The sequence below is a fragment of the Penicillium macrosclerotiorum genome, assembly GCF_028827735.1.
Source record: "Penicillium macrosclerotiorum strain IBT 26536 chromosome Unknown utg000012l_segment0_segment0, whole genome shotgun sequence".
NCBI lineage: Eukaryota > Fungi > Ascomycota > Eurotiomycetes > Eurotiales > Aspergillaceae > Penicillium > Penicillium macrosclerotiorum.
Genome location: NW_026643091.1, coordinates 294818 through 308496, shown reverse-complemented (window position 1 = coordinate 308496; position 13679 = coordinate 294818). Strand labels below are relative to the sequence as shown.

Genomic DNA, 13679 nt, shown 5'->3' with positions numbered 1-13679 from the left:
TGGATCGTTTCTATATTTATACAGGACAGATTTGGTGCCAAATGATACTATATTCTTTCTGAATGCAACATTATCTAGCTTTGCAAAATTGGCCAAATGGAACAGACACAATGATACATTTTTGAGGTTCTTTTTATAGTCTATTGCTCTATTGCATCCATATATTAATAAAGACATTTCAGATAGCATAAAAAAGCACCCTAAACAGTGAACTTCATCTTGTTGGCAGGTCCTGCTGCAACAGCAGCTTTGCGAACTGCCTCATCACCGACTTCTTCAAAAATATCATAGCCCCAGTTTGCGGGAAAGTTGAAGCGCTTGTGACGTTCGAGGCCAGTAAGCTTGGCATAGGCGTCGTCGGGAAGGGTTTGAACTTGGAGGTTGGCGGCAATGCGAGAGGGTGTGACACTCTTAGACAGGACAACAGTTCCGCGCTGCACACCCCAGCTGGCAAGAAGAGGGCCAGGGTCCATGCTGACTTGCTTGGCAACTTCACCCACAAGTGGATCATCAACCGTACGAGGCTCCCCAGTTTGGTTGTTACCCAAGGGAGAATATGCTTCCACAATAATGCCCTTGTCTTGACAGAACTTCAGCAGATCGGGCTGTTGCAAATATGGGTGGGCCTCGATTTGGTTGGCAGCTGGTACAACTGAGACCTGGTTCAATAGCTCCTCGAGTCGGCGAATGTTGAAGTTGGAAACACCGATGGCCTTGACTTTTCCAGTCGAAAGAAGCTTCTCCATTTCCTTGTACGTGCTAACGTAATCGACATCTGCCAGCTCGAATACGCCATCCTCATTCAATGGGAACCACTTGTCTCCGCCCTTGAAAGCACTAGATAATGATAAACATGAGCTTCTACCCGAGATAAAAACATTTGATAAACAAAAAAACTTACACAGGCCAGTGCATCAAATATAAGTCCAAATAGTCGACTCCAAGGTCCTCGAGGGTCTTATTGAGGGCTGGGACGACATCCTTGGGCGCGTGTTTGGTATTCCACAGCTTTCCAGTGATGAAAATTTCCTCCCGAGGAACCCCCGACTTTTTGATTCCTGCCCCAACTTCCGTCTCGTTGCGATAAATGGCTGCACAATCAATGTGACGATATCCTTGCTTGAGTGCGACCTCAACCGCATTCTCAACCTCCAGAGGCTTGGCCTGCCAAGTTCCGAAGCCAACTGCGGGGATCTTGGCTCCAGTGTTAAGTGTGAAGTGCGTTGTGATAGCCATTGTAAGCGATTCAAGAAGCACAACAAAGATGTGAGAAAATTTATTTCTTCAATCAGGTGTACTATTGCTTAGGCGCATCTGAAGCTTTTTGTAGATAGAGCTCGGCTCTACCCCGCGAAATGTCGGAAAAGCAGGTGGGTCGGCTTTTTACGATTAACCCCCATCGACTTACGGAAATGGATTTTGATTCTCACCATGCGCGATGTCATCAGTCGGAGTCATGATGACCGGCCTGCAGAGTCGGACAGAACCCGTGGAAATTCTGCGGGGTTGAAGCTTTTCTTGCATTCTTCATTCTCGAAGGTCACCGATCTGCACCTTGGCCACTTGGACCCAGAAAATTCGGAGGAGCTTTTTTACTGCTGACGGGTGAACAATGAAACAAGACAGGTGTTTCCCTGACAAGAGAAATGATTCAAATACCTCCATTCGAAAAGCTTCCTTTGCAAAAAGATGGCCCACCCGGGAACGCGTGGGGCCTATTTGGTGACAATGATCAATGTGGGATGTTGAATAGGCTTACACCAGAAGTGATCAGTGCTGCCTCTCAGGAAATTAGAGATGGCGTTCGAATCTCAACCGACCTACCCCTGGATTTTATGTCAAAGCCGTGCTTTGGGCGGGCAGCATTTGAACAGACCATTAGAAACAAGGCACCGAGATCCGTCAATGATGACACTCTCCACTTCAACACCCAGATCAGCTCCCAATGGGATGGATTCAGGCATTACGGATATCAAGCCAGCAAAAAGTACTACAACGGACATACATTGAACGATTTTCTGACCACGAATATCAATGGTATACATGGTGGGTTGTTAGTCTTGATGTTATTCCCACCTGGAACATTGCATGTTCTCATCATTTATTTTCTTTAGCTTGGGTTGAGAATGGTGGCGTAGTGGGAAGAGGAGTCTTATTAGACTATTCTAGTTGGGCAGAGGCCAAAAATATCAAAATTGATCATTTTTCGACTCATGAAATCTCGGCAACTACGTTACAAGAGATCGCAGCCAGCCAAGAAACTGAGCTGAAAGAGGACGATATCCTCTTCATTCGATCAGGTTGGGTTCAAGCCTTTACGAAATTGTCCCAAGAGCAAGCTACGGCTTTGGCAGACCTCCAGTCACCACCAGCAATTGGAATCGAATCGTCGGATCAGACCTTACGATGGCTTTGGGATACTGGATTTGCAGCCATCGCTGGTGATATGCCTAGCATGGAAGCCTGGCCTTGCAAAAACACGCAGTTCTGGCTACACGAGTGGCTACTTGCTGGCTGGGGAATGCCGATTGGAGAATTGTTTGACTTGGAGCGCTTAAGCGAGGAGTGTCAACGCAGAGGGAGATATTCTTTCTTTTTCAGCAGTATGCCGTTAAAGGTAAGCTTAAGACAACGATTTTGTGCGAGCATGACTGAACAGGTTACAGGTTCCTGGTGGTGTTGCTAGCCCTCCGAATGGAGTAGCCATTCTGTAATAATGTAAGCTACCATGGGATGAATTGAGGAAACTGGGTCCGGGGATATTATTCTGTGTTCAAAGAAACCGGACCAAAACGGTCTCACACGCTAGTGCTCTGGAAGGCAAAGATAATTGTCATCAACTTGAAAAATGCATTCTTACAAGTATCAATGGACTTTAATAATAAAAGATATTTCCTAAGATCCACGAGCAAGGTGCCACTGAATTTCCCGAGGTAGAATTTTCATATTTCCGTATAATGAACTGGCAATAGTAATGTTCAGTAAGAGTATCGAAAGAAAAGATCCTCCTTATCAGTCCGGTCAGTGGATGAGCTCTCTTGAAATTGAGTAACAGCATCACCGAGACTCAACCCTTCTCTCTGGACAATTTCATCCTTTTTCTTATTCAACATCGCCGCATATACAGCAAAAGACAAAAGCAACAAAGCTTCGACACAATACGCAACTAACATGGCCACAATTCCCGAAGTATAAGTTGGAGCTTCGCTAGTCTTGAAAGAGAATGGTCCGACAATATTCCCTACGCAATATGAGATAAAAAATATACCGTTGACCACGGAGCGTTTTGTGGAGCCACCAGTATTCGCTGTAATGAGGGACATTGTCATCGCAAATGAGGCGGTATAGGTGCTTGTCAACTGGAAGTACCATAGAATTTAGCAGTAAACATGACCTGAGACGGTATAATCTTACCCAATAGCAAACCAATAAGGCTACTTTATGGTCCCGTGAAATTGTGTGAATCCCAATGGCACCTGCCAGTGCGGGACAGACGTAAAACACAGCAACAAAACACCGTCTCTGACCGGGAAGCCATCTTTGGATATACATGGCAGAAACGTTTGATACCAGAATGACCATTCCGTATGGGATTTGAAAGAGTGTGGTTGTAAAGTTTGAGTAACCGAACCCTTCAATGATCAAACTTCCGAAGTTGCTGACAGCTCCATTCACAACTTGTGTCGCAACTCCACATAAGAAGAACAACCAAGACTTAGGATCCCTAAGAGCCTCTATTATTTGATATTTCTTGATCTCTCGATGATTAGCGCCATGGTGTTTCGGTCCCAAGCGCCCAATTGCTGTCTTCTTCTCTGTTTCATTTAACCATGTTCTAGATCTGTTAGCTCTGTTATAACATAGAACAATGGGAAAGAAAACCTACGCTGTCTCGGGTCGCTCGGCGAGCTTGAAGTACATGATGATTGCCCATGCACCGGAAATTGCTCCAATAAAGATGAATTGATATTGCCATGAATCAAGAGACCCTTTGATATGACCTAGGGCGAAGGCAAGAAGGCCACCGAAGGAATTTGCTAGGCCAAGAAATGTCGACCACCAGCCAATCCGAATGGGTTGTTCCTCAACAGTATACCAAGTTGCCGTAATTAGCAAATAGGCCGGCGTTGAACAAGATTCAAGAGCCCCTAGCAAGAAACGTAGACCCAGGAATTCATCAAATCTGTTACAGCCGGCCAAAGCCATGGTGATTTCGCCCCAAAAGAAAAGATTGATCGATAGCCACTTTGAGACTGGTAATTTCTGCATAGCAAAAGTGGTCGGATATTCAAACTGAAGAAATGAAAAATGGTCAACAGTGAGCAGTAGGCCTGGAGGCCATGCACAACTTACAGCCAGATAGCCAAAGTAAAACATACTTCCTACACCAAGCCCATTCATTAGCGATTACAATAATTTACTTGGTGATAAACCTACCTAGCCAGCTGTATTCAGTTCCATGCAAATGCAGGGATTCTTTTAAACCGAATACGGCAGAATACCCTAGCATAGCTTTGTCGATAAAGGTGATCAAGTATGTGATGCAAATGAAAGGAATAATCAACATGTCAATCTTACGAACAACGTGTTTTTCTAGCACGGGGTCCGAGACATAGTTCCTTAAATCTGGCTTGGGACTTTGTTGGCCAAGATCATGACTTGAATACCACCCACTCTCCATGGACTCGACATGATCGCTTGTAACTTTCGACATCTGTTTAAAAGAAGTCATAGATAATCTAGTATTCACTGAAGAGATAGGAGAAGCAGGGGGTTTATGATAATATACGAGCTACTGTTTCCGGGGTTGGGACAGTCGTAGATGACTGGTTCAGAATCTCCCATAAGTGAGGGCCTGGAAAAAGGGCCTCGGCGGATTTGCAAATGCAAATATATGTTCTAATTCAGAAAAAAATTGTGATTTTTTTGATAGTCAAGAATAAATGTTTAAAATTGTACATAAACCTCCTATTATCTCGTCAAAGCAGGTGTGACTCTCAGGTATCACGCCGACTTCGACGAAGCAAGTACCCAATATACCAATGGTTAGCGATTGGTAGGCACAGCGGCCATACACATGGCTTCGTATCGTACAGAAATTTTTAGCGTACAAAAAGACCATCAAGGGCCGGATTGTGCTATGGAAACCAGGGCTGGTTGGCTTGAGAATTGTGGGTGGCAACCAAAATGCGGGCCCTTGGTTTTTCCGACGCGCGACTTGGGGCGGAGATATGGTGGGAAGGATTGTCGGAATCCTCACAATTGCACACCTTCCGCCCATCACTGCCCCCTACTCGAAAACCGGACAAGAAAAATAATACTGGTCTAACAAGAGCTTGTTACTAGAGCGATAATCGATGACTGATGTATCCCAAGACCCACGTGGGTCGCTAGGCAGAAAGGATCTGGGGAGGACAACGCGGAAAAGAGTCAAAGTGACGAGGGCTTGCGATGCTTGCAAGGCACGCAAGAAAGCCTGCACGGGAGATATCCCATGTAGTTTCTGTGTACGGTCTGCACTCTCCTGCACCTATGATGTTCCGTATCACCGCGGTGCTGTCACTTCTCCGAGGCCTTCGGCCCTTCAAGTGGAGACGGCCGGCGGAATTCAACTTGCTAAACCATGCACGGAGCACTTGGCTGCTTCCCCGGTGAATTCACTTACACAACAATCTATACATGCATCATCCGATACTGCGACAAACAAGTCTACACCACGTGCAAACGACTCCTTTAGAGTTGGAGGACAGTACAGGGGCCCTGCATCGGCCCATTCCTTCTTAGATCGAGCAGTGAGGAATTTTCATGCTGCGCAACCACATTTAACTTCAACTTCCGAAGATGCCTATGCGTCGATTTTCTCACATGGCGATCGGCATGCTCCTAGACCCCCTGCATCACATATGTGCTGGCCGGATAGGTCGACCACCGAGCACCTGGTACAACGATATTTTGATTTTGCATCACCGACCTATCGAATTTTGCATCAAGGGACTGTCGGCAGGTGGGTGGCAGAGCTATTTGGTCAAAATGAGACCAGATTAACACTGCATACTTCATCCGAAGTCTCATCAGCTGCACAGGCAATTATCCTGATGCTATGTGCTACTAGTTCTTTGTTTTCAACTCTGTACGACGGCTCTCCGGCACCAGGTGCCACTCAAGACTGGCAACAAAGTGAAACATATTATCAGATGGCCGAGCAGCTCCTCACTCGAGAAACTGGAAGTCCGTCATTGGAATCAGTGCAAGCTCGATTTCTTACGGTGTTATATCTTCTTAGCACCTCAAGAATGAACCAATCATGGTTCAACTTCGGCACAACGATACAGCTTCTAATGGCCCTGGGATTGCATCGACGACAGACAGGTACTCGGGCTTTAAGCTATATGACATCTGAACAGGTTACTTTAGAATGCTCTAGACGTGTTATGTGGTGTTCATTCACCCTTGACCAATATCTAAGCTTGATCCTTGGTAGACCACGACTACTGCGAGAGGAAGATATTGATCAAGAGTACCCCTCACTCGTTAACGATGAAAAGCTGGACTTACTGAATTCACGCCCAGGGCCTGCCAGAAATTGTTTAATGGATGCTCCAGTTTGCCATGCAAAGATTTCGCGCATCTTGGCAAAAGCGTCTCGAGATTTATATTCAATTGAACCCCTGGAGAGAAATACGGAAATTCGAACAATAGGTCGGCTAATGGATGAGATATCCAAATGGCAATCAGAACTGCCTCCACTGCTTGGAGATTGGGTTTGCCCAAGCAGCTTAATCTCTATTTTTCAGAGACAATTGACGGTGATTCGGCTCGCTCGATTCCATGCTGTAATGTTCATAACTCGACCGCTTCTTCTTCGAGACTTCTCTCAGCAGACCTCAGCTGTGGAAAGTCGTCAAAAAGAGTATCTTCGAGTCTGTCTTACCACGATTGGCGATACTTTGCGATTGGTCTTGGAGCTTGCCAAAGATAATTTGCTCTTTCCTGCCTTCTGGTATACCCAGTATATCGCTTTCAATGCCATTTCGATTGCATACATATACATCATACATTCCAAGCGAGGGCGCATCCCTCACAACTGGCTTTTCCCCAGAGATCAAGAATATGACTCTGATGCTGTGGATCCTACAGTCCTTTATCAATTAGCAGAAGCCACCCAATATCATCTTGGCCATGCAACAGAGATGAATGCTCTAGCTTGGAGATATACTGTTGTGCTTGAAGCTCTGAGAATCGAGACTATCGGCCAAAATGATAGCAATGGCACCCGGGATCATTCACCCGAATCAAGGGACTTACCTAATGGAGGGGAGGTTCGCCAAGAGCTCTCAACAGGGGTCGAAAGATCTGGAGACCCGCCTTTTGAAACAGTTTTGGGACCAGGAAATCAGCAGACCTCGGTTGACTTGACAGCTATTCCAATTCCCTTGTTAGAACCTCTTGATGCATCTGTTCAAAGCTTGGATCAATTCGATCCCGGAATTGGCAGCTTGTTGGCATTTAATGACGCGACTGACGAACTTTGCCTGGACTTCTGGCCGCAGCTGGATCGCCTTCCGACTTGTATGTAATTTCTGTGTTCGTTTCCTTCAACCTATCCTGAAATTTGCTAATCATTGAGTAGCTATTCTAAATCCCCGCTTCCTATGAAACGCAAGTCTACCTGTTATACATTAGTTGCTATGGTACTCCTTTTCAGCTTCTTTGACTTATCAATATTTTCCAATGATTGACAAAATTAACCTTTGCATCTTCTTCTTAATGTCTATATATGATCATGCTGTGTATTGTATTGTGTAATAATGAATGACTTTATTGGCTGGACTTTGCTATCATTCTGCTCTCTGATTTCATACCGTAATTCATCATTTCGACCTTCGATGGCGGATGCACTTGTGGATAACAGTACTTCCCTGCAAGTTCAAACTCGGCGTCACTATAATTCACCATCGGATCAAGTCCAGAAATCCTAGTTTGTATTGCATATCTATCCCTGATTTTCTTCTGTAATTCAATCGCTCGCTATTAATTTCTAGAATCAAATTTACCACAGGTATTTGTACCGACGCTGGCCATCTCTGCCCTCTTGCTTGATCGCCTGTTTGTTTAACTGGCGTAACCAAAGCCCTAACACAGTTGCTAGAACCATTCCCGCAGCCGCGAAAGAAGATAAAATTATTCCGCCCATTCGATACTGAGGAGCATCAGAGCTAGGAAAGAAATAAGAACCATAGATGTTGGACGAGTTGCCAAACAAATTGACCAAAGCGTATACAATGGCTCGCTTAGTGCGAGTTCTTGGAACTGTACTAGCGATCCAAGCTTGTACCACGTTGAATGCAGAGTATGAACCCGCACACATTAAAAACATCCCGACATATCTTGGGGCGGTGGAACGTGTAGTGATAACCATCACGTTTCCGATGATATCTACCAATAGGGGCCAAACAATCAAGCTGGCCCGTTGGTTGGTGTATGTTGCAATGAATGAGTTGCCTAGAGACGTGATAAATCCAAAAACGTATACAGGGGCGGTAATAAGCAATGTCACAGTATTGTCGAACCCCAGGGTTTTCACAATTGACTGTATTTTGCTTAGCCAATCGATAATGAAAGTATCCAGTGTCAAAACAGCAAGGTAGAAACGCAGATACTTACAGGAAAGAAGTAGGTCCATGTTTGCGAAGTCAGCTGACATATTTGAATCAGGATAAGCATCCATGCCTTGGGATCCGTCAGAGCATCAATAAGCGCTTCTTTGACGTCGCCGTTCTCATCCACCTCAAAATTTGCTGCCTGAGCCAAGCGCCATTCAGCAAAGCGTTGCTCTTGATCGGAAAGCCAACGACGTTTCCCCGAATTAGGAAAATCAGGTAGAAGTAAGACCGCAAGAATTCCTGCTACCATTGTACCTGCACCTTCAATTATGAAAAGCCATCTAGACATAAAACCAGTCAGAGTTATTCAATTTGGATAAAACGATTTTGGAATTCTCCCTTACCTCCAACCTGCCAAGCCAGACGCCCCGTCAAGCCCATCAAGAATACCAGCAGCAAGGAGACCACCAAATCCATTCGCAATGGTATTTCCACAATACAAAACTGCAACACGCGGGGCAATCTCCTGTGGCTTATACCAGGAACTAACCAAGAGACTGTATGATTTGTCAGTTAAATCAACTCTCTAGCTCGAGGGAGTTATCGTACAGAGCACCGGGGAAAAATGGAGACTCTGCGAACCCAAGCAGAACCCGCACGACCATAATTCCAGCAAAATTATGAGTGGCTGCTGCACACATCGAGATTCCACCCCAAATAAAAATTGCAATGGGGATATATTGGGAGGGTTTGACGCGTGTCAAAATAATATTGCTGGGAACTTGTCCTAGCAAATAACCAGCGAACTAAATACAAAGTTTTTATTAGCCGCCTTGTTTTTCGCATATCAGGTTGAGCTTACCATAATCGCAACTGCAGTTTGATACTGGGTGTCACTAAGACCCAGGTCACTTTGCATACCTCCTAATCTGGCGTTTGAAATATTGGAGCGATCTAGAATATTGAATATGAAGAGAAGACATAACGATGAAATTAGGTGCAAGTCAATTTTTCTGACAACTTAAAGGGGAGTTTCCGTTAGCTAAAGAAATTCTGCCACTTCTGTTCGAAGGCCACCTACGCCCTTTTTCAAGCTTGATCGTCTCATCTGCAGTTAAACCCTCAAATGTGACTTCATCTTGTGTAACTTTAGGAGAAACCTCCAGGTGGGCTGTTTGGTCTCCCTTCAATGTGTCGACGTCCATGATTTGCTGGGCGTTGTAGAAATTCCACTGGAAATTAAGGGCAATACTTCTTCAAGGAACGCCCCTGCCAAGCAATATATACTTGGATATTCCCAAATAGTTTTTTTTTTGCATACTCACGTGGAGACTACCGCAAGAAGGATGAAGGAATGACGAGGGAGAAGTATTGTGGAGCACCCCCTCACCCCAGATTCCTTTCCATATTTCGGATAACCAGATAGTGTTATCCCCACGGGGGCGGAAAACGAATGGCGATCCAGTTGGCCAAGTCATAGTGCATCGGGAGGATGATGAGACATGATTGAGTCTCCACTCGGTTCATTCGATCGGCACTTGAAAAAGCAGCTTCCGCGTAATGAACAAACGAGGAACCAGATGGAAAAAAGACTACACGAAAAGGAACGATGTTGATTAGGCCAATTCAATAAAGGCTGTTATAAATTCATTATTATCGATTTGCAGCTTTGGTTTAAAGCGTATACTTAAACAAAGGCGATTTGTCTCCCATTGCCAGCAATTCCTCATCATTATAGCGATCCCGAATTTCGGCTTCGTTCATCGCGCTCTTCCGCTTGTTGCCCCACATGAAAGAAAGCTCCAGCACCAAGGCTGCCAGTAGTGCAGTACCACCAAACGCCAGCGATAGGCCGAATCCGGTGTGGTAAGTTGGTTCCTCACGGTCAAGGTACATGTAGCTACCAATAATGCCGCCAATGTTTCCAACGCAGATATTGAAAGCACTGCCGATTGCACGGCGATTTGAAGGTGCCAGGTTATTCATTGTCCAGGCAGTTGTCGACGGGTGAGTGGGATAGATACCCATGCAAGTGAGGATGATTGCGAAGAATCCAAGACCGATATGCGAAGCCAGATGGCCACCAATTCCAATAATTATGGCGTACCCAATCACGATAAGTAAAAGAGGAGCTACCACAAATGGCATACGCCAATAGAAACGATCTGACAGTACCGAGAAAAATATAGCCGACACTGCACCGGCAACATATGGCGGGACTGTCATAAGCTGGGCATTAGAGCCCGAGAACCCCATTCCCTCTGTAATAGTGGGGAGTGTGAATTTTGTTCCTATAAGGGAGTATTAGTCTGTACAATTCAAGTACAATGCATCTTGTATGACTCACCGTAAGAGCATGCGGACTGGCAGAGCAGGATGTAGGCCAGTAGGTACATTCTCCAATTCAACAAAACTGCTCTGATATCTTTCCAAGATACACGTTTCTTCTCTTCGCGGAACTGGCCACCCTCCTTGATGAAATGTTGTAGTTCCAAAAAGCGAATTTCATCGGGGTCCAGCCATTTCCCCGAAGAACGAGGTGAATCGATAAGACAAAAAAAGCAAATGACTCCAACAATGACGGTTGCAAGACCTTCTAGAAGGAAGATCCAGCGCCAGCCTGCGTAGCCACCCACACCATCCATTTTGGAGATCCCCGCTGCTAGGAGTCCGGAAAATGCACCTGAAAGGGCGCTCGCACAATAGAAGACAGCGATACGAGTTGTGAGATCTTTAGGCATATACCAAAACGAACATAGGTAGACCGCTCCCGGGAAGAAGCCCGCTCTAAGAAAACAAATCAGTCTGTGGTTCCTAAATTCGAAGAGTGAGCTTGGATAGTCACATACTCAAATACTCCCAGCATTATTCGCACTGCTACCAGGCCACCAAAATTCTGGACAACACCAGTCAATGTCATAATAATGCCCCAGGATATAACGAGAATCCCTAGATAGACCGAAGGACGGGCGAAATTCTTCAAAAGCATATTGCTTGGGACCTCTAATTTTTGGTTAGTGACACGATGTTGTAAAGCACTTCCGTAATTTCACGTACCTAGGAGAACATATGGAATGAAGAATAGGCTGAGTGCGATATTGTATTGAATTCCACTCAAGTTGAGATCAGAGGTCATTCCGGCCGTTTTTGCGTTTCCAATATTGGCTCTGTCCAAATGCGAGACCAAATATAAAAGTGCAAGCATAGGAACAAGCCGGTAGTCGACCTTGATGAGAATGAGAAAAATGATAAACGCTGCATTCGCAAGGTCTGGTAACGTACCTTTTTTAACAGGCTTTTCCTCCTTATAGGCGAAAAATTCCGATAGAATTCTTCATCGTCTGCATTCAAGCCCAATACTTGAATATCATCAATCGTGGTCACATTGCTATAGTCTTCGACGTGATCCGACGAGCGCTGCTTTGCATCGGCGACATCTTCGTAAGAGAGTCGGTCGGTCTGAGAATGGGACATGGCCAATTTTTAGACGTAAATTGGTGATTATACTGTCCGAAAGAGCTAGAAAGGAAAATTTGCGTCTACTATAATCCTCGGGAGAGGATAGGTCTATATACTCCGAATCCTTCCATAATTTGCCAAGTCTGTCTTGCTCTCGAGGGAGCTTGAGCGCGAAGCCAAGTCGCCTCCAGCCTCCGTACCGTGAATCAAATAGCCATGCTACCCGACTTCCAAGACCACCGGGCCGTCTTGGCGACATCAAACTCTGGAGTTTGTAAGGATGTAGGGAATGGCCAAGATATCTTCCCCGCGACCACGAGGTCCCGTGGTGATTCTCCCCCCGCAAATCAGTTGCAGAGGATCCTGGGGAAGAGGGGGCGGGGCGATAAATCCAGACCCCCATCAGTTTAGCTCAATGGCGTCAATTCTTTCCGGCATTTCTCGGTCTGGCGCCGGCGTGTTACTGGCATAACTGGCCAGCTGGGGCTAGCCTTTCTCCCGGAAGGTTTCCGCCTCCCTTTTCGGGCCCCCTGGTGGGGTTTTCCGCCCCTGTTTGTGCCCGGGTCTGATTGTTTTCCGGCCGGATTATCCAACTATTCGGATTCGAGGCGGAAAACTGAGAAATGTTGGGCCGGAAGGGGGTGGGGATTTGGTGGCATGTTACCCGGATATCGAAGCAAAGATCGATCGTCAACAAAGTATTTGGGAGCTTTTCTGACGAGCACTCGATTGCCGTCTCAGTTTCAAGCTTGATTCCTGTATTCCATTTCCCATTATGGAACTGTAGCTACCGCTTCCGTCCTCCTCGCACAACTCTATTATTTCTGACATCCAGACCATCAAATAATTGGACTGGAAGTAAATAATATTTCGATTTTTCCATCCCTGCCTCTTCTACCAACTGTGAGTGGATCAATACCCTGCCTTTTGCTAGCTCTAGCTTTCTGCGGGACTATTTAGCACTGTGTTGGAGACCAACCGCCGCATTAAATCTTGTTATGCTAAAAGATGCGTGCATAAATTACAGAAAAGAAACAGGCTTCTGTAGGGATCACTCATGCGTGTCGAGAATGAAATAATTGCATGATTCTACCAAGAATCGTGCCATGGGGTGCCAGACCTTTGGCTTAGTTCATTTAATAGTCTTTCCCTTAGGGAAATACGTATAACTTCGACTTTGCAGCAGTATCTCTCTTGACTGCTCTGATGGCCTTCTCTTGAGTTGCATGAGATCCTAGCATTTATTTACTAGGCTGCACAGCTTTCCTCCCACTTGACAGTTGTAGTAGTACCTGTTTAAGTGTACATGATAGGAAATACTATATATTTGATGTAACAACGGTGTTGGCTACGGCGCCTCTGAAGAACGCTGCGGATCTTATCTTGCTCAAACACAAGCGAAGTAAATGGTTTGTTAAACATATCTCTATGTAGCTTCTAGCTCTCTTGCTACAGATCGTTCAGACGCACTGGTACAGTTATGACGTTTTGTCATGCGCCATCTCTCACCTTCCGTGTCTTCCATCCCTTCTGCTTTTAAGGCAAGAACGAACTTCAGAACATCCGTAGTATCCCATCTTGTGGTCTTCTTTCCTCCTTAATGTCTACCGCCCACTT

General features: G+C 45.5%; 6 protein-coding genes across 6 annotated transcripts; 2 read left to right on the top strand and 4 right to left on the bottom strand.

The window, feature by feature from the left end:
• Positions 1-200: 200 nt before the first annotated feature.
• Positions 201-1236, bottom strand: N7462_011496 (uncharacterized protein; the record flags this gene model as incomplete). Its single annotated transcript, XM_057083210.1, has 2 exons — positions 201-837; positions 902-1236. The coding sequence occupies 2 exons, from the start codon at positions 1234-1236 to the stop codon at positions 201-203; spliced, it is 972 nt and encodes a 323-aa protein (XP_056927949.1).
• Positions 1237-1628: 392 nt separating this feature from the next.
• On the top strand, positions 1629-2714 carry N7462_011495 (uncharacterized protein; the record flags this gene model as incomplete). Its single annotated transcript, XM_057083209.1, has 3 exons — positions 1629-2046; positions 2115-2617; positions 2667-2714. Coding segments are annotated over 3 exons (969 nt in total), but the record flags the coding sequence as incomplete, so codon positions are not given.
• Positions 2715-2978: 264 nt separating this feature from the next.
• N7462_011494 (MFS general substrate transporter) lies at positions 2979-4714 on the bottom strand (the record flags this gene model as incomplete). Its single annotated transcript, XM_057083208.1, has 4 exons — positions 2979-3359; positions 3415-3835; positions 3887-4331; positions 4438-4714. The coding sequence occupies 4 exons, from the start codon at positions 4712-4714 to the stop codon at positions 2979-2981; spliced, it is 1524 nt and encodes a 507-aa protein (XP_056927947.1).
• Positions 4715-6836: 2122 nt separating this feature from the next.
• Positions 6837-7577, top strand: N7462_011493 (uncharacterized protein; the record flags this gene model as incomplete). The annotated part of the gene is made up of 1 exon (XM_057083207.1): positions 6837-7577. The coding sequence occupies one exon, from the start codon at positions 6837-6839 to the stop codon at positions 7575-7577; it is 741 nt and encodes a 246-aa protein (XP_056927946.1).
• Positions 7578-8050: 473 nt separating this feature from the next.
• Positions 8051-9808, bottom strand: N7462_011492 (MFS general substrate transporter; the record flags this gene model as incomplete). The annotated part of the gene is made up of 6 exons (XM_057083206.1): positions 8051-8590; positions 8665-8944; positions 9008-9160; positions 9213-9409; positions 9466-9623; positions 9685-9808. 6 exons carry the CDS (start codon positions 9806-9808, stop codon positions 8051-8053), a joined length of 1452 nt encoding a protein of 483 aa, XP_056927945.1.
• Positions 9809-10277: 469 nt separating this feature from the next.
• On the bottom strand, positions 10278-12077 carry N7462_011491 (uncharacterized protein; the record flags this gene model as incomplete). The annotated part of the gene is made up of 5 exons (XM_057083205.1): positions 10278-10894; positions 10951-11390; positions 11453-11606; positions 11661-11829; positions 11886-12077. The coding sequence occupies 5 exons, from the start codon at positions 12075-12077 to the stop codon at positions 10278-10280; spliced, it is 1572 nt and encodes a 523-aa protein (XP_056927944.1).
• Between the last annotated feature and the right edge of the window lie 1602 nt (positions 12078-13679).